The 19,435-nt window shown below is 35.7% G+C and overlaps 7 protein-coding genes across 9 annotated transcripts; 4 read left to right on the top strand and 3 right to left on the bottom strand.

The window, feature by feature from the left end:
* The first annotated feature begins 1,119 nt into the window (after positions 1–1,119).
* Positions 1,120–3,966, top strand: LOC128872006 (GPALPP motifs-containing protein 1). 2 transcript variants are annotated; one of them, XM_054114253.1, is made up of 4 exons: positions 1,120–1,247; positions 2,652–3,365; positions 3,427–3,652; positions 3,748–3,965. In XM_054114253.1, the coding sequence occupies exons 2-4, from the start codon at positions 2,689–2,691 to the stop codon at positions 3,910–3,912; spliced, it is 1,068 nt and encodes a 355-aa protein (XP_053970228.1). In that variant the 5' UTR covers positions 1,120–1,247; positions 2,652–2,688; the 3' UTR covers positions 3,913–3,965. The 2 variants fall into 2 exon arrangements, with proteins under 2 accessions (XP_053970228.1, XP_053970229.1); XM_054114254.1 differs by lacking the exon at positions 1,120–1,247 and adding an exon at positions 2,405–2,495 and having other exon boundaries at positions 3,748–3,966.
* LOC128872007 (phosphatidate cytidylyltransferase, mitochondrial) lies at positions 1,246–2,285 on the top strand. Its single transcript, XM_054114255.1, has one exon. The coding sequence runs from the start codon at positions 1,270–1,272 to the stop codon at positions 2,272–2,274; it is 1,005 nt and encodes a 334-aa protein (XP_053970230.1). The 5' UTR covers positions 1,246–1,269; the 3' UTR covers positions 2,275–2,285.
* LOC128872008 (cyclin-C) lies at positions 3,922–5,162 on the bottom strand. 2 transcript variants are annotated; one of them, XM_054114256.1, is made up of 3 exons: positions 5,028–5,161; positions 4,326–4,965; positions 3,922–4,254 (listed from the first exon to the last, which is right to left on the bottom strand). In XM_054114256.1, the coding sequence occupies exons 2-3, from the start codon at positions 4,911–4,913 to the stop codon at positions 4,039–4,041; spliced, it is 804 nt and encodes a 267-aa protein (XP_053970231.1). In that variant the 5' UTR covers positions 4,914–4,965; positions 5,028–5,161; the 3' UTR covers positions 3,922–4,038. The 2 variants fall into 2 exon arrangements, with proteins under 2 accessions (XP_053970231.1, XP_053970232.1); XM_054114257.1 differs by having other exon boundaries at positions 4,326–5,162.
* A 3,721-nt stretch (positions 5,163–8,883) lies between these two features.
* Positions 8,884–11,183, top strand: LOC128872005 (mitochondrial-processing peptidase subunit beta). Its single transcript, XM_054114252.1, has 6 exons — positions 8,884–9,055; positions 9,349–9,555; positions 9,613–9,941; positions 10,007–10,383; positions 10,442–10,533; positions 10,590–11,183. Exons 1-6 carry the CDS (start codon positions 8,987–8,989, stop codon positions 10,932–10,934), a joined length of 1,419 nt encoding a protein of 472 aa, XP_053970227.1. The 5' UTR covers positions 8,884–8,986; the 3' UTR covers positions 10,935–11,183.
* Positions 11,168–13,082, bottom strand: LOC128872004 (2-(3-amino-3-carboxypropyl)histidine synthase subunit 2). The gene is made up of 5 exons (XM_054114251.1): positions 12,822–13,082; positions 12,610–12,759; positions 12,312–12,558; positions 12,086–12,244; positions 11,168–12,011 (listed from the first exon to the last, which is right to left on the bottom strand). Exons 1-5 carry the CDS (start codon positions 12,975–12,977, stop codon positions 11,281–11,283), a joined length of 1,443 nt encoding a protein of 480 aa, XP_053970226.1. The 5' UTR covers positions 12,978–13,082; the 3' UTR covers positions 11,168–11,280.
* A 303-nt stretch (positions 13,083–13,385) lies between these two features.
* Positions 13,386–14,407, top strand: LOC128872002 (dynein light chain Tctex-type). The gene has a single exon (XM_054114250.1). The coding sequence runs from the start codon at positions 13,563–13,565 to the stop codon at positions 13,896–13,898; it is 336 nt and encodes a 111-aa protein (XP_053970225.1). The 5' UTR covers positions 13,386–13,562; the 3' UTR covers positions 13,899–14,407.
* Positions 14,408–15,784: 1,377 nt separating this feature from the next.
* On the bottom strand, positions 15,785–17,494 carry LOC128872001 (uncharacterized). Its single transcript, XM_054114249.1, has 5 exons — positions 17,338–17,494; positions 17,071–17,276; positions 16,600–17,009; positions 16,316–16,537; positions 15,785–16,252 (listed from the first exon to the last, which is right to left on the bottom strand). The coding sequence occupies exons 1-5, from the start codon at positions 17,402–17,404 to the stop codon at positions 16,003–16,005; spliced, it is 1,155 nt and encodes a 384-aa protein (XP_053970224.1). The 5' UTR covers positions 17,405–17,494; the 3' UTR covers positions 15,785–16,002.
* Positions 17,495–19,435: the final 1,941 nt, after the last annotated feature.

Raw genomic sequence — 19,435 nt, 5'->3', positions numbered from 1 at the left:
CATGCACAGGCGGAAGCAAGAAAAATATGAAAAAATATGCAATGCCACAGAAATACAATTGCTAATGGACAGCGGTGATGAAGTGGACAAAATAAAATCATGTGATGCTGAGCTCGTTATTTTGCATTTATTTGCTTTATTGCACTTTTTCGTGCTTAACTCCTAATTCGTAACTAAATAGAGAGATTATATATGTATATAATTGGCGCGTACACCCTTTTTGGGTGTTTGGCCGAGCTCCTCCTTCTATTTATCTTATGCGTCTTGATGTTATTCCACAAATGGAGCGAACTACAGTTTCAAGCCGACTCCGAACGTCAAATATTTTTTATGAGGAGCTTTTTCATGCTAGTAGAAAAAACTTTGTCTTAATTTTGGTGTTTCACCGATATTCGAACCTACGTTCTTTCTGTGAATTTTGAATGGTAGTCACGCACCAACCCATTCGGCTACGGTGGCCGCCAAAAAAAGCGAGATTATCCATACAAAATTTCTCTTCGGAAATCTGAGATTATAAAATAATCCTAGATTATTACCACTCTTTTTTACATACTACCCTTTGTTTTCTGTATTATAGATAATTATCTTTACGAATTCAAAAGAAATCGTCAAAGTTAAAACTGAATAACATGGATGCTGTCAAAGAAAACAGGTTTGTAGACAATTCTAATAAAGTTTTATTTGATATTATTAATTATGCATTCATATAACAGAAAAATGCTTGTGTCCATAAATGTGTGTCCTCTTATTACTTATTATAAAATTTAATATCGAATTTCGCATGCGTATTGTTACCATAATTTTTTTGAGACCTCAGTAAACGTTGTTTACGGATTTCCTCCAACTGTTCATTACTAGTAGCCAATTGCACAATTAAATGAGCTATTCCCTCTCCTTGTCTTTTCTTCATATCGTTAATGAGAATTAAACAAACCCAAAACTCCAAAATGCATATTCCACCACATCAATTTCTATAAAGAAAAGCCTTTCAAAACAGTCTTAGCTGCTGATTGTCAATTTTGCAGGTAATCTGCCATATGTGAACATACTTTTAGTGACAAATTACTGGTTAATTTTTACATGAACATACCTTATAATTTTAGTGCCCTTTTTGCTTTTAACAATCCGGCTACATTCTTTTACAGCTGGGTTCACAACAACAATTTAACAGCAAAGGATATTTGGATGTGACCGATTTAATGAAAATATAAAAGTTCAATTAAACAACCGTTTCACATCAATAAAAAGTAATTATATTTACATTCTGAAATGGCTATTTTCAAAGATATTTTGGCGCGTTTTCCTCGTGGTGGTCTTTCGTATGTATTTGCTTATGGCAGCGGTGTGAAGCAACAAATTGGCTATGAAGAAGTTGCTAAACAAAAGAACAACATTATTGACTTAATATTTTGTGTGCGTGATCCACTAGGTTGGCATGCTGAAAATCTAGATCGTCAGGAAAGCCACTACTCTCTATTACGCCTACTGGGCCCGCGTTTCATCATGAATTACCAAGAGCATTTAGGTGCACGTGTATACTTCAATACATTAGTGCCGCTGCACGATATTCATGTAACAATTAAATATGGCGTCATATCGCGAGAACACTTGTTGGATGATTTACAGAATTGGCGGTACTTGTATCTTGCGGGCCGGCTACAAAAACCTGTATTCGAGTTGGTAGCAACAAATGGCGATGACGAATTAAAAGAGGCTTTAGCGTGCAACTTACTCAGCGCATTTCAAGTAGCCTTACTTTTACTACCAGAACGGTTCACAGCCTATCAACTATTCCATACAATATCGAGCCTCAGTTATAAAGGAGATTTCCGAATGATATTCGGCGAGAATAAGCACAAAGTTCGCAATATAGTGTTGGCACAAGAGAAAGATTTCTTGAATCTCTATTCTCCAGTATTGCAAAAATTGACCGATTACGTGGGGGCCGATTTTAATGCCAAGGAAGTGGGAACGGGCAACACAATTACTCAGTTTGAGCAGGACAAGTCGTCGAAAGCTAAAATACATCATCTACGCAACGTACCAAATGAATTGCAAAAACGGATTGTACGAAATTCAGCATTTAAGGGTGATTATATGAATATAGTACCACACTTGGCAGATTCACACAATCTTCTCGAACTTGTGCAAACTTCAGTAAATGACATAGTGTGGCGCAGCAGTATTGCTCAGTCGATAAAAAATATAGCCAGTGCAGGATTTTTCAAATCTTTGCTTTACAGCTATCGTAAGGCGCTTAAAACTTTTTCCTAATTGGGGAAAACAGTACGTTGATAAGGCAATTACTGCTTTTAAAACCATGCCAAAGTAATATAAAGGAAAAACGCTTTTTGGTATCTATGCTTTGCTTCTTAAATATCTTGCTACCGAAAAATTACACATAATTACACTTACAAAAGTGTAGTTGTTAAATATTTCTGATTAGAAGCATTTAAAAATTTGCACGGAGTGGCTCTCATTGGGATTTTTACAATGTAAATCTTAAACTATTTTGTTGGCTGTCCAATATGTTTGTATTTACTAAGATTCGTTATCTCTTTGAGTTATTTTTAACTATTTAGCGCAATAAAGTGCATAAAACATAAATTCTAATATACTAATGCAGTTTTAATTATTTTTCCGTTTGTTAGCTACATGTAACCTTTCACGAAAATAAATCGGCATAAAATGACCAGCGACACTGATTCATCCGCATCCTCATCCTCATCATCTGAGAAGTATAAAAAGCATAAAAAAAATAAGAAAATAAAATGCAAATCTGAGAAAAAAAAGCACAGATACAAGGAAAAGAAAGCTAAGCGTAACAAGGATATTAAGCACAATCGTCAAGAAAGGCACCGAGTAAAGCTGGCCATTACGCTGCCAATGCAAGCTGAGAAAAGAGCAGAACTTGAGCACAATGACGATGCTTTCGGTCCAGCGCTACCACCACATTTGCTCAAAGATGAGCCCAAAGTCGAGAAGGCTTTGATAGGTCCAGTTTTACCCCGTGAATTTTCACAATTATCTGAAAGTACGAAAGTAGCTGAACCTTGCGAAATGGAGGTGTTAAATGAGGATGGCGAAGAACATGACATGGCGTTTTCCTACGGTCCTATGCCTACACCTGCTGACGGCGAGGGGATGATACCAATGAGCGCCACCCAAATAGAATTAGAGGAGCGTGCACTAGAATTAAAGCTTGCAGCCATAGAAAGTGGAACTGGACAATCGGTGGATGTCAAAGTACGTGAAGAGTGGATGTTAGAACTACCAGCGGTTGGATTGAAAGGAGGATTAGCGGCACTTGCGAACATGAAGCGTACATTTCATCAGGGCAAGGAAAGACCCGATTTTAGTGACCGGTGAGCAAATATTCGTTTAACTAACAAGAAATTTATTTACAATGATTTTACACAAATATAGCTCCTCTTGGACAAAAACGCCCCAAGATGCAGAGAATCCCACCCCGAGTACATCGAAGGATGCCACAAAAGTCGAGGTATTAAAACGAAACGCTGAGGCCGCATATGAGAGAAAACGTGACGAGGAGCAAGAACGAATTGCTAAGAAACACAAAAAGGACCACAAACGAGATGAATCGTTGGTTGAAATGCATCAAAAGAAGTTGCGTAAGGAGCAAAGGAAGAAGGTAAGTTTGGCATTACATCTATAACTTATTTCCCAACTGTGTATATAGTACGCATGTATAGCCATTTATGCATCATTTCCTTAAACTTCTTGCAGGAAAAAGAATTAGCTGCGGCGGGCGCTAAACCCGAGCGTCGACCATTTAGCCGTGACGTGGATTTAAAATTAAATAAAATTGATAAGAATCAAACAAAACAAATAGTTGATAAAGCAAAAATACTGAATACGAAATTTGCAACTGGGAAAACAAAATATCTCTAATTTTGTGTGTCCATCCGATAATAAAGTATTGTATAATATAAATTAATATAAAAACATTACATTTCTTACTTACAAAAATACAAATACTTATATTTATAAAAAGTAAGACGCAAGGTCTAGCTGTACTTAACGCTGCGGCGTCGGCTTAGGTTTTGGTATTTTACTTAACAGCATTTGTATTTCGTCTTTTTCTTTCCAGTCTTTCCAAAGTTCATAAAGATTTACAATTGCCCGCACAATTTCTTGCACTTTGTCTAGGTCCACGTTAAGTTCGGCGAACCAAGTTTTCATTGAATCCTTTTGAAGTATAACGCATGCTATTTGTAAACATGCAATTGCAATCTATAATTCGACCAAGTAATCGGTATTATATAAAAATATTTTTTGATATGATGATCTGAATAAGAAAGTACCTGATAAGGTGGGTAAAGCAAACAGACATCGGTACGCAACGAATCGTTAACTATACGCCAGCTCAGAGTCAACAATTGCTCTTCTTGTCCCATGTCATGCACCATCTGCAATAGTGGTCGATATGGTTGATACACAATCAAACAGCAATCTAAATTTTCAAGCAAATAGAATTCACACTCCAAAACATGGTTAGTACGATAGGGGAACTCCTGCGTGTAGGCGTAGCTAAATTTCGATTTAATAACTGACTGGCAGATGGTGATTAGGCGCGAATTAGATATCACACCGAATTCCTCCACTTTAGACGCTAGTAGTATGCAGGTAGGTGCCAGTAATAATGGATCAATGTTCTTAAGCAAATTTCGAGCATAAAAACGCTTAAAATAAACTGTGGCAGTAGCAATGACCTGTTGACGGAGTTTCAACTGCTCGCCGAGTACTTGAATAACGTTAGCAAAGAATATAAATATCTTTTGATACTCATCTTCGCTGAGGACTTGTAGATCATATTGCCTTTCACGTATGAGATCTTGCCGGTCTAGTATCCATTGTTGAGAGTGAGAACTTTGCCAAAAATTTCCAGCCATGTCGGGCTATCGCACCTAAACACGTTAATTTCAATGGTCCTTTTCTTTTGAACTATAAAATAATAATGGCCTTAGTTTTGAAACACTTGCGAACGTATAAAATTATCAGAATACCAATATATATTAACAATATTTGTAGTTAGCTTGGAAAATCCGATTCGAATGTTTCCCAAAATGTTAATCTCGTTTTGTTGTCATCCAACAAATTGGCGACAAGAAGAAGAACACAGTAGCTAATTTTCAAGGCCCATAAGCAATAATAATTGAACGTACCATATTTTGACAATCATGTTTTTGGCATCGCTAAAAGCTGCCAACTTAGTAAAATATTTTTGTTTTTTGCCTTGTTCAGTCCTCTCGGGAGCATAGAGTCTCGACAAGACTCAGGAAGACAAAGTATCTTAAAAATAATATTGAGAAATATTTAGTATAGGGTATACTTTATTTAATAAATAATGTGAATACTACATGAGCGCCTTAGTGCATATTGTTATTTTAAGATTTGCTATTTACTGCATGTTAAATTGTGAAATGAAGAATTATAACATTACCTTCAAATAAAGTTATTTTGTTTTTCCTATCGATGCTACCTTGGCAAGAATTAACATGTGTGTGGGTATAGCTTTTTATGTTTAGCAGTTCCAACTCATTTACGCCTTGCATTCCCTTTTCTTTTTGAATTCTGCTACTTACCGTGGAGTGATATATTTCTTACAATCTAGAATTGTATTGATAACAACGTTGCCAACAATAATTTTTACACAAAAGTACAACTCTGGGATTGGTTATTTTGTTAATGATTTTAAAACGTATCGTTTGGCAGCACTGAGTGACGAGAGAGCAATAGCTTGACACGGCTTCACACAAGGTGGATTTATTATAGGTGACAGTCACGAATTATAAGACGTTATCAAGTCAAAAAAAGAGGTTGTCTGTAAAGTCGGTTTACTGACGATAGTTTAACGTGACAACGTCATAAGAAAATATTGATGGAATGGTTGCAATTTTCAAAACAAAATTTTGATTTTATTTGTTTGATAGTTATTTTGTATGGATATAGAGGAGGAGGTAAATGGAATTGCAATGGAATAGGTCAAGTTACATTTACACAAACGTGAAAAATGACGAAACATTTATCAAATTCATGAAAGATATCTTCAATTTCGATTGTGCATCAGACGTTAATAAGTCAACAACACTAAGAGGCACCATCATCGATTTGCCTTTTTCAAGACACTTTACACTCGAAACACTCCCTTTCATTTCCTACTTTTTCTATCATCGTCCTATTCTCAACAGAGAAATGGTTCATTACCATGCACACAGGAAGAAGGCATATGCAAATACAAGTATGTGAATTTATGTACTTACATATGCGCATATACATACATACATATATATGCTCACTCAAGTAGGACAGAGCCAGTGTCGAACGTTGCCGAACGCGGGGGCCGATTGTGCTCTTTGTCGTTCGTTCCGCGCTCTCGCTTGTAGTTCAAGCACATTAGCTTACATTTGCTTGCGTACGGAATAGATTCGTATATTTGATATGTCCATAAGACTTGTATGCATCTTTACATATAGATTTGTTCTTTTTGAAAATTGTGCGAAATTGCATATGTATATGCATGTTTATATACATATATTAGTATACAACATATCTTATGGGGTATGTGGTAAATATTACCATACATTTTTTCCTTCATATATAATAAAAAAATTAATAATAATAACATTAAAACAACAGGTATTATTAATAAACTTGGTTTTATTTTAAATTCTTCAAGTAAATCAAATTAATAATAATCAATAAGAAGGCATATGCAAATACAAATACGTGGATTTATATATGTACATATATACGCTCACTTAAGTAGGAGAGAGCAAGATGTCGAACGTTGCCGTTCGTTTGCTTTGTTTGCTTTGTCGTTCGTTCCGCGCTTTCGCTTGCAATTCATTCAAGGTAACGACAATGAGCAAGGTAACGGCATTGAGCAAGGTAACGACATATGAGCAAGGTAATACTAATGAGCAAGGTAACGACACATTTTTTCGTGCGTGCAGCCTGTTAAATCGAATAATAAGACGTTATCACGTCAATTAATAATAATAACATTAAAACAACAGGTATTATTAACAAACTTGGTTTTATTTTAAATTCTTCAAGTAAATCAAATTAATAATAATCAATAAGAAGGCATATGCAAATACAAATACGTGAATTTATATATGTACATATGCGCATGTATATATGCGCTCACTTAAGTAGGAGAGCGCAAGATGTCGAACGTTGCCGTTCGTTTGCTTTGTCCTTCGTTCTGCGCTTTCGCTAGCAGTTCATTCAAGGTAACGACATTGAGCAAGGTAACGGCAAATGAGCAAGGTAACGACAAATGAGCAAGGTAACACTAATGAGCATGGTAACGACACATTTTTTCGTGCGTGCAGCCGGCTAAATCGAATTATAAGACGTTATCACGTCAAAAAATTAATAATAATAACATTAAAACAACAGGTATTATTAACAAACTTGGTTTTATTTTAAATTCTTCAAGTAAATCAAATTAAGAATAATTAATAAGAAGGCATATGCAAATACAAATACGTGAATTTATATATGTACATATGCGCATATACATACATATATACGCTCACTTAAGTAGGAGAGAGCAAGATGTCGAACGTTGCCGTTCGTTTGCTTTGTCGTTCGTTCCACGCTTTCGCTTACAGTTCATTCAAGGTAACGACAATGAGCAAGGTAACGACAAATGAGCAAGGTAGCGACAAATGAGCAAGGTAACGACAAATGAGCAAGGTAACGACACATTTTTCGTGCATGCACCCGGTAAAATCGAATTATAAGACGTTATCACGTCAAAATGCATATTATTGCTAATACTAATAAATAAATAATATTAAAAAAAAAATAATAACAATAAGTAACTTTATTTGAGCTGGCAAACTATCGATAGTGGCACCACTCAATATTTTCGATGTTTGGAAAAAAATCGATATAATTAATCACATTTTTTGACTTCAGTGTTTCTTTTAATATTAATTCAATATCCAAAAAGAAAAACTTAAACAAAAATATTCCGTAAGGGCAACGCATTACAACTCATTCTATTGCGAGATCTAAGTATTTCTTTGTTTTCATCGTAGCCACCACTATTACTAATGATTGTTCTTTAAAATTTCATTGCCTCTAAAGATGATGCATTTTTCTTATAATACGCCCACATATAAGTAGATGATCTACTTTTTCACGCTTAACTCAAAATCCATAATTAAAAAGCGCGATTTCCCATACAAAATTTCTCTCCCAAAATCTGGTATTATAAAATAATCCCAGATAATAACGATACTTATTGACATACAACCCTGTGTTTTCTGTGTTGTCGATAATTATTTTTATTAAAACTAAATAAAATGGATGTCGGCAAAGCAAACAGACCTGTAAAAAAAATTCTAATAAAATTTTTGTTATTTATTTTACAGAAAAAGCGTGTGCCCATAAACGTTTTGTCCTCTTATTACTTACTATAAAATGTAATATGGAATTTCGAATGCGTATTATTGCCATAATTTTTTGCAACCCCAGTAAACGTCGCATACGGATTTCCTCCAACTGTTTATTATTAGTAGCCAATTGCGCAATTAAATTAGCTATTCCTTAATAATTAAAGAAACCAAAAACACCGAAATATTCCACCAAAATAATTTCTATGAAGAAAGACCTCTCAAAGCAGTATTGACAGCTGATTGTCAATTTTGCATGTAATCTACCATATGTGAACGGTTAGATTAATTTGGTGGATTTATGGGTGATTAATGCATATGTGAACGTATTATTATCTAAAACTTTAGTTCTCAAGCCAAGTTCTTTACGCTGGTACAAGTGATTTCAATTTTCTACTATCGATAGTAAGAAAATCTGTCGATAGAAATGCAAAAAAGTAACAAATTCGATACATCGCTAAAGTGCCAATTCTACTGTCTGGTTTGTGTAAAGTCGTCGAGGCGAATTGTTTAATATATTTTAAGCAAATTCTTTGAAAGAACAATTTGGAACGATGGCGTTGCGAGTCCTTTCTGTTTCTCAGAATTTACGCCAGCTCTCGAGAGGAGCTGAGATTTTAAAAGTAAGTGATTATTGGAAAATAAGGGTGTGAATATAAAGGGGGTGGAATATTACACCACATCTGTCCTTTTCACATTACGTAATGCGAAAAACCATTGAATACTTCTAATTATATTTAATTTATTTACCGAACATCAATAATTAATGCAAAAGATAATTGATACACTCAATTCTCCCACAATTTTTATATTTACAAATTTGCCTACATTTTACATATTTCTGTTATTTTGAGGTTAGGTGTTGTATGTGTCCCGATTATGTTTTAATTCTCTGCTTTCGTCTCGTTTACGATAGCGCTATAAGGCAACTGCCAGCCTTAAGAAGATTCTCGTGAATATTCCAGCTACCCAGGTAACCCGTTTGGATAATGGACTGCGTGTTGCTAGTGAAGACTCTGGTGCCGCTACTGCTACTGTTGGTCTTTGGATCGATGCTGGATCTCGCTCGGAAACAGAAAAGAACAATGGTGTTGCACACTTTTTGGAACATATGGCTTTCAAGGTTATATTCACGATTAATAACCTGTTGAAAAATCAATACTTTTGTTTTTATATTTAGGGTACTGCTAAACGTTCTCAGACCGATTTAGAATTGGAAGTTGAGAATTTAGGCGCACATTTGAATGCTTACACCTCTCGCGAGCAGACCGTGTTCTATGCTAAATGTTTATCGAAAGATGTCCCAAAAGCTGTTGAAATTTTGGCCGATATCATTCAAAATTCCAAATTGGGTGAATCCGAAATCGAACGTGAACGATCAGTTATTCTTCGTGAAATGCAAGAAGTTGAAAGCAACTTGCAGGAAGTAGTGTTCGACCACTTACACGCCACCGCCTATCAAGGCACCCCATTAGGCCAGACCATTCTTGGACCCACAAAAAATATTAAGTGAGTATTTATTTATTTTAATATTCAAAGTGTTGGGGGAATTTAATTAATTTTATTTTGCGTAGGTGCATCGGTAAGCAAGATCTCTCCGAATATATATCAACTCATTACAAAGCCTCCCGAATTGTGCTTTCTGGTGCTGGCGGAGTTAAACATGACGAGCTGGTTAAATTGGCGCAACAGAATTTATGTGGCTTGGAAAACACTTATAATGGCAAACCACCTGTAGTAACACCATGTCGTTTCACCGGCTCGGAAGTGCGTGTACGTGACGACTCATTGCCACTTGCACACGTTGCCATTGCTGTAGAAGGCTGCGGTTGGACTGATCAGGATAATATCCCTTTGATGGTTGCAAATACTCTGATCGGGGCTTGGGATCGCTCTCAAGGTGGTGGAGTTAACAATGCTTCGAATTTGGCACGTGCCAGCGCTGAAGACAGTAAGTTTCTCAACTTAAAAATACAATGCTAATAATTAAAACTAATACAAAATTCTAGATTTGTGCCACAGTTTCCAATCGTTCAACACCTGCTACAAGGACACTGGTTTGTGGGGTATCTACTTCGTTTGCGATCCTTTGCAGTGCGAGGTAATATTAGCATTAATTTTACCATATTTCTGTACTAATAAAGTTTTTTTACTCAGGACATGTTGTTTAATGTGCAAACCGAATGGATGCGTCTCTGCACAATGGTGACCGAGGCTGAAGTCGAACGCGCAAAGAATTTGTTGAAGACTAACATGTTGCTCCAACTTGATGGTACCACACCTATTTGCGAAGATATTGGTCGTCAAATGCTCTGCTACAATCGTCGTATTCCATTGCACGAATTGGAGCAACGCATTGATGCCGTAAGCGTTAGCAATGTACGTGATGTGGCCATGAAGTACATTTATGACAGATGCCCTGCTGTTGCTGCTGTCGGCCCCGTCGAGAACCTGCCTGAATACAACAGAATCCGCTCATCGATGTACTGGTTAAGAGTCTAATTAAATTACGAAGGCGATAAATTTCTTCGGTCAATTTAGTGTAATTTGGGAGAAACTAAAATAAAACCATATGAAGATAATATCCAAAGCTGAACAAGCCCCTTAGTGTACATTCGAAAAATAATTGTATAGTTAAATGCTGTAGGAAAAACTTTTGAAATATGTCCCTGACGGAAAATTGGAAAATGTATTACCAAGAGTTGCATAATCAAATTTCAATAATGAAATAAAACTAATTTAATAATATAATTTATTGAGACACGTTATTCTAATATAAAGACCCGTAAAACGAATACTTATTTAGAACACCAAACATTCTCGTAAATGTAAAGATTGTATATTGCAACTAGTCGTGTGTATAATTAGTTGGTATACCACAGAGACCTTTTTCTAGCTTGGCCGGTTCCGTACAACCCAATGCTGGATCCAGTCCCTTCCAAGTTCGATCCTCAAATGTCAAGCCAGTGTTGTTGATCATTAATCCCATTTTTTCTGTCCCAGAAACTGCTTGATGCTGTTCACTCAAAGCACCAGCACCCTCATCTTCCACACTCTCCGCATTATTTGCACGAACACGGCCACTTACTAAGCTTACATCCTGCTCCTGCAGATCCGCAGAGTTAAATGCCAAAAATTTCTCTCCTTCCGGGAGTAATTTCTTAAAATCGGTTACATATGCCTCGGGATATTTCATATACCAAGCAGGGTTAAGTGCCATTTCGGCCTCGAAGACCGAGACAATGGGTTTATAATATTCTTTGGAGTTATATATGTTATTGAATGGACATCCTATCAATACAAAACAGTCAATTTCCAAAAAGTTGGCCAGTTTAGCGGGGTTTATACGACCCACGGAAATAATTTGCGTCTTTATACCACGAGCTTTCGCCATTTCTTGCAAACGTGAAACAATTTTTAGGTAACCCTCGGCAGTAAGAGTGGCTACGATTAATCCTAATGTTTGAGCATCTTTACATTTTTCAATGTAATAATAACGTCGACGGATGTATTGCGCAGTGAGAGGATTCTTCTCTAATATAGTGTTGCTTGCGGGTTTATAGATAAACCATTGGGAAGCTGCAAAAACCAAAAAGAAAACGGGAAAAATTATATACTTTTTATAATGTAAGGTTAACCTTGTTAACAGTTACCATGTGTGGTGATTGATAGGTTGGAAAATCGTGCGTTTTCTGCACCTATAAAAAGGCAGAATGGCTCACTTGGCTGTTTTTGCTCTACCGCCGCATCCTCTGCTGGTGGATAGGCTTCAACAAACAAATCCTTACAAGGTAGTATTTCCTTCAATTTATCTATTTATATTTATTGTAGTTATTTATTAGGAATAAGACATTTGTTTTTTCAAATGATTACACTTACAGCAAAGAGAATCCTCCTCAGCCTCGTCGACGCGTTTGTCCAACAAATGATGATAGCCTATATCTAGGTAAATGATTACAACTTTACCCTTGACACTATCAGTTATGACAGACAAATTATCCATAAAATTCTTCATGTCAAAGGGATACTGTGGATACATGTATAGCACAGGCAGGCGGGAAACCCTGCTACGGCAGGCGTTTCCGAAATGTATTAGGCTGTCTGCCTCGACATGTCCGGCGGCGATCTATTGCAATATTTTATTGTCGTACAATGAATCATTAAATCCAAAACCTACCTCATCTACACAACAACTGCCATAGGATGTGTCGGCTAGAACAAAGAATTTTATGTCTGTGGCACCTCCCTCCGGTTTGAACAATGCTTTGAGGCTATCACTGATCTCATTGCTATGTGGCAAATAATGATCAGGAAATTGGAGACAAACCTAATGGAGAACAACTTAATTCTACAACTTATTACTTCAATAATAATTGAAAATACATTTACCCTTTTATAACCATTTTGTCTTATCCATCCCCAACAAATCTTTAATAGCGTTCCATTCCAAACCTGCTCGAGCGGTGGTGTGACTTCATCTTGTTCAATGTCAGCTTGTCGCTCTATTGCTTCCTCTGCAGAGGTATAAAACGAAGAGGTACTCATTAAAATTTTCTAATTTGTTCTTATCTAGAATACACGATTTAACAAATCTTGAGAAGGTGCATATGTGTGTATATTGTCGTTTTTTTCAATGGTCAAGTACACCAACCAGGGTGGCGGTGCATACACATGTTTAGTAAACATGTACGGTACTAAACAGTTTTTATAATTATGAATATTATATAAGATATTCAATCTGTTTAATTCAAAATGGCTCGAAAAACTTAATTTAAACATATATTTTGTTCCTTTAATTTAAAAATATAATATTATACTTTAACAGTTCCATTCGTTTAATGGTCAGAATCAAAGAAAATTTAGTCCGGCAGCATTTATTTGTACAGTACGATAAGAAATCATCACATTTAAACAAGACGTCAAAGTTATTGAAAGAAGCTTATGAAAAATAAAGCAAATGTCAGTTTAGAGAAAGCAAAAGTGGAAAACGCTACATCGGTACGTTGCCTTAATTTTTTCCAATCACTAGATTCCGGAATCTTCGACAAATTTTGCAATTTACTTATAACTGATATTACAATAATTACGGAAAAGTAAATTTTTGCAAAGCGTCCAACAAAGAAGTAAAAAATGGAAGAAGCCCGAGATGAAAGCCAGTTTATTGTGGACGACGTAAGCAAAATAATTAAGGATGCAATTGAAAATACCATCGGTGGCAACGCCTACCAACATGACAAAGTAAACAACTGGACTGGACAAGTTGTTGAGAATTGCCTAAGTGTGCTTACCAAGGAGCAGAAACCATACAAATACATTGTTACAGCTATGATTATGCAGAAAACTGGTGCTGGTCTACATACAGCCAGCTCATGCTATTGGAACAACGACACAGATGGCAGCTGCACCGTTCGCTGGGAAAATAAAACTATGTATTGTATAGTATCGGTGTTTGGTCTGGCTGTTTAAGATACAACGATGATGAACGCAATTGATGAGCTGCCCCAAGGGGCTCCAGCCAGGGGAGGTTATAGACTTTTTAAGTGCTTTCTGCGGAGATGAAAAGGGAAATAAATATTGAAGTAACTACTTAAAAAAAACAACAATTTTAACGATTTTCCAATAAAATGCTTTATAAAGCTAAATAAATTATATTATCAAACCAATTTACAGTAATATCCCGCTTATCACAAAATAAAATGTGTTAATTGTTTATTTTTATAGCTTCCCAAGTTATATTTAAATAAAAAAGCGTCGATAGGGCCTTATTCGTTAAATATAAATATTACAAGAAAATGGAAAAATAATTTGATTGATGTACGAGTTCAGGGGCACTGTTAAAGAGCAGGAATTCTAAATTACATACTAGTAATTTAATTCAAAATTTGACTTATAAACGCAGATAATGTATTTTTTTAAGAAAGTTTTGGAGTATACGTATGTGAGTAATTAATAAAGAATGTCTATAAGTAAATTCAGTTAATGCAATTTTCGTTCAAAAAATAAAATCTTAGTGTTTTGGATTAAGCTAATTATTTCCACGAACATTCCAAATACGTATTGCTTTGCGTCAATAAATGCAATTTTAGATAATGGACTAACGGAAATAGTTTTTAATTTGTTTGAATTGGAGTCTAATCTATAGTATTTTGCCATTTATCTACACCCTGTCGGAACAGTTTGTTTCCCGGTTCTACCTTTGGATGAGGATGCCGATTTCGACCGATGGCTTCACTGCACTGGGCACAGTTTTGTGAACTGCTGCAACACCAAGTACAATTGGATAATAGTTTATAGGCTCCAAAAACTTGACGGAGAGCTTAGCATATTGCTTTCTAGATATTGTAGCATTTTAAAATACTAAATGCTCAGATAAACAGTGCCATACTCAAGGCATGTCTTGTATGCAAAGGAATTGGATATCTAAGCAGCTTAAACTGCGACCTTGCCAGAGTGCACAGTGGCATACGCGATATACCTTAAACCCACCCCTTCAGCTCGCTCAGCGATAAAGCTTTGGATAATTATGCTAGTCTTTGCTCCTTTTAATTAAATAAGTACATTTCTTTCAATTGGTGGTGGCTTCAAACGTTGCAGCAACTTTTACTAAATATCATAGCACTTTTTTTCTATTTATATATGCATTGCCAACTTTAATGTATGAATTCGTACTCATCGCCATATACACATTCTCGTGCATACAAATATACATAACAGTAGACATACCTATACATACATATTTCGTATGTGCTTTGATGACTCTTATGTCTATGAATATGAATCATACCGAGGTAGCTTAGTTTTACTTTTAACTTTGCCTTCGATTTTTTGATTGACCTTGGCATTACGAAATGTACATATGTATGTAAATGTGATAAAACTCTATACAACGTACACGTATATATATACATATTTTGTTTTAATGGAGGACTCATGTGATTTAGTGTCCACTGAATAGTGACAATAAATCTTGCAAATAGATTGGCTGATAAACACTTCGGTCGTCAAGAGAATAGAAGAAGCTTTATACGAGCGGTTTTGCACATATTATGCTATTCTCCAACAAAACGGAATCGTTGTGATCTAATGATTTTTACATTCGTTGTGACCTCGCAATCCAGATTAGTCTCGAATTGATATTTTAATGAGATTTATTTCCGTTTGAGAATGAACTGAATTGGAGTTTACAACGAAGTTAGAAAATATTGCTTAACAAAGGGTTCATTTTGTGTGAATGGCCTAGTTTCCGAATTGTTTTCCAATAATTTTCGAATTTTAATCAAGCCTCTCTTCTCTCTTCTTGCTATGGTTCTAATTTGGTTAACCCATTTCGTGAATGTATTTCAAATATATCATACTATGAACGTTGGTTAAGTTATTTTCGAACGTTCGCTTTGTGTTTATTCGGTATGTATACCATATGTATTTTTAACTTTCATATATTCAGTTTAAAATGCAACCATAAGTTTAATTGAACAAAATATTTTCGGAGTGATTTGTTTTACACATATACATAAGAATAATAAAAAGTCAAAACCAATTCTTGGTCGTCCTACAGCTAAACATCGAAAAATTACTTTCTTGACTTTTTACTAAAGCCACTCGGGAGGGCCGACATTTTGCTGGGTAAACGCAATGTAAACAGATCGGTCTTTGGTGATCGATGCACATTCACAATGTGGGCAAACTTAATCAATCTTTGCTTTGAAATTCCTAGCTCTTGCGCCAGCACATTCATATCGACACTATAGTTGACGCCAATAATCACTGATAGAACTATGAAATAGCATAAGGCCTTCTCCGAAGTGTGGGACGTACGTGAACTTAAAAAAAAAGTAAAAAGTGTGAATAAATCGGAAAATTAGTTTATATTTTTAATAACTTACAAAGGCTTGGAATGAGGATCAGAAAAGCGTGAGCGCACATCATTTTCTGCCTTTTCTGTGATACCGGAGAGTTCAACGGATTTAATTGAACGTGCACGCGTTTTAAGCAAATTCAACAAACAATCCATGTAAATGATCAATTTTAAATGTAAGAAACCCTCAGGTGTTGGGGAACTGTCTTGAATACGTTTTACGCAACTACATAAGTAATCCGACTGAATTCTGTAAAGCAACACAAATAAAAGTTTAAATTTAAATGTATGCACAAAGTTTATCATACTCACGGCAATTTGTCCAGGGGGGTAGAATATATTACTTTCGATTCTTCATTCAATCGATCAAGAAGCTCGCCAGGCACAATGTCGCGTATGTCATAAATTTCTTCTAATTTCTTTGCATCTTTATTGAATTTTGGACGCAAAATATCGAAGTTATGTTCCGTATTTAGTTTTTCATCCGTATCATTAGTGAACTCAGTCTCGCGCACAGTATTATCCAAATCGTTCTTTAGCACATCGACATTCACTTTATTATTTTCTTGATTATAAGCATAGCGCGCTGCTTTCCGTCCTCCAAATTGTTTCATTAGCATCGTTTTAGTGTGTTCAGCTGTCAAGGCGAGCAAAGGCTTCTGTTCAAGAGTGTTATAGATGTGGTTGCTTAGTGTAGCTTGTTCGATAGGAATAATGCGCACCTATTGAAATTGAATATTACTTTTAATTTGATGCAATCTCCTGGAGCTTTATCTAAATCACCTTATTTGTAATTTTATTGCGCACGCAGATGTAAGTATCTGTGAGCGCAGTTGCTTCACTGGCATCTACGACGCCATGGTAGATTTGATCCTTGGTAGTGACCATTGCAACGTTCGTCGGTGATTCTTTTCCGCGCTTTTGCAACAAGCGACTGAACTGGGTAGCATCCTTGCTAACGGCGGCCAACTGACCATTTTGAAATTTCACTAGTTTATGTGTTAGAAGTTAGACAATTAAGAATTGTACAGCCATATTTGAAGTTCTTACGCAATGTTGGTAAAGATGTGGTACGGCTCCGCGTATACACTTTTTCAATAGAAGCTTTTTCCTTCATGACTTTATATTAAGTAAAAACTATACAAATAACTAGATGTAAAACAAAACAGACCGTAGAGGCAACACGTGAAGCAAATGTCATTAGTGCTCCGAAAATCGGTTCAGTCTCTTAGCGGGTACTTATGTGCTAAGCAGAATTGTAACAGACAGCGGGTAACGGGCTTCAGGTACCCGCTTTCAAAATGAGAACAGATATAAACGCATAGAATTGCAAAAAATTACGACGGGGAAGGATTTCTTTCGGTTATTTTTACCTCGGGAAAAAATTAAGATTCATTATTTTAACATTCATTCATCCACTATTTACCCCGCCGGATTGAACACTCAAGGTTGCTTTTCTGATCACTTGATGACAACTTGTATATTTATTCAATTTGTACAAGAAAACCTGTAAAATATTAATACTTTAAAAAGAAAATGTTTTTTTGGAAAAATGAGCCTCAGAGAGTTACTGAAAGAGGAAGAGCGAAAATACAAATGTATGTACGATTTAGTTCTGCAAGTTTGGGAGGATATTTGGAAAGTGGTAATTGCAAGCTGTAAGTATTATGAAATTAAATATGCGTTTATTGTGTACATAATTTTGATAATTGGCAACAGTATTTCAATATTGCTCATTTTGGCATGTACTCACAAATATAGCAAACGAAAAGATTTCACTACAAAGTGAATGGTAATGGTATTGTAACCATAAAATGTTATCTGAAATCCGTCATAGATGACTAGATGTGAAACTCTTTTTCTCGTGAGAGCGCTGAAAAATGTGCATTTTTTATAACATTTTCCAATATTGCCACACCGGTAGAAACATGAATTGGCTATTTATAGACGTTTTTGTCCCCACTCCTCTGCGGCAGCTGCGAGCGTTTGGAGAGGAGCGTTTTTTTCAAACGCGTTTTTCTCGAAACCACTTTTTCAAAGTCCGTGACTATTAGAACTTCAACAATATTTAACCGATCCTTTTCAAATTTGCTATACAACTTCTATATATAAAATACCTCCCCCCCACTGAGAGATTTTTCACTTTTTTGTTTTACATTAAGGGCGGTTTCCACTTATACAGCGAAAAAATCAGTGAAAATCGCACTTTTTGCTTCAAAAACGCGCTGGCAACGTAAAAATGAAAAAAAAAAAATCGGAGCCAGTGGGGGGGGGAGGTTTTGGTGATAATTTAACCAAATAATTCTGTTTTTTTTATTTCAGGTGATTCTACAACTAGATACGATAGTCACCTCAAATCACCTTTTGGAAAAGGCGTTTTCGGAAAAGTTACCTCACCGGCTTATTTCCCGATATTTTCTTACAAAAATTTAGTACAATATTGTTGAAATGATGCTTTATAATGTACAAAAAGTTTAAATAATATACATTTTCACTATTCATATCTCTAAAGCAAAGTCTCAAAAATTCATTAAAAAAAATGCTCCAACCCTAGACCCCTCCCTTAAAGCAGATTACTTTTAATTTTTGTAAAATATCTCAAACACAAATTCAATTTCCTTACCTACGCTTTTCAACCATAGAATATTTACGTATATACAAATTTACATAAACCAACACACAGTTTTCAATAAAATTACATTATGTACATAAGACTAATTAAAAGTAGAAGTCGAAAAGGATATAACGAGCTTTGGATTCTACGAACTCACTTCAATTCAAATTATTACATTTCAATTGAACTAATTTTAAGACAAATAATTATAGACATTTCAACACGTCATTTCTCCATTAAGCAAAAAGGAACTGTTTTCGTCAGTTATTTTTGGCGCGTTTCTTCTGGCAGCCTGCCATTTCGCTTATCAGCTGCTCAAAATCCCATAATGTGTGAGGGCTGCCAAGTTTTGAAACGTCCTCATGGGCGCGCTCTCTCTCAAAATGAAAGAGTTTCACATCTTATTATCTATGGAGAATGGAAAAGACATAAGGGGGCGTCCATAAATTACGTGAGATGTTTAAGGGGGGAGCGGGGGGTTCGAGTCAAATCTCATCTAATCTTACGTTGGAGAGAGGGGGGGTCTCGGCAAAT

The sequence above is a fragment of the Anastrepha ludens genome, chromosome 2, assembly GCF_028408465.1.
Source record: "Anastrepha ludens isolate Willacy chromosome 2, idAnaLude1.1, whole genome shotgun sequence".
In the NCBI taxonomy this organism is placed as follows: Eukaryota; Metazoa; Arthropoda; class Insecta; order Diptera; family Tephritidae; genus Anastrepha; species Anastrepha ludens.
Note: the sequence above shows the minus strand (reverse complement) of the source record. Positions and strands in the feature narration are given on the sequence as shown.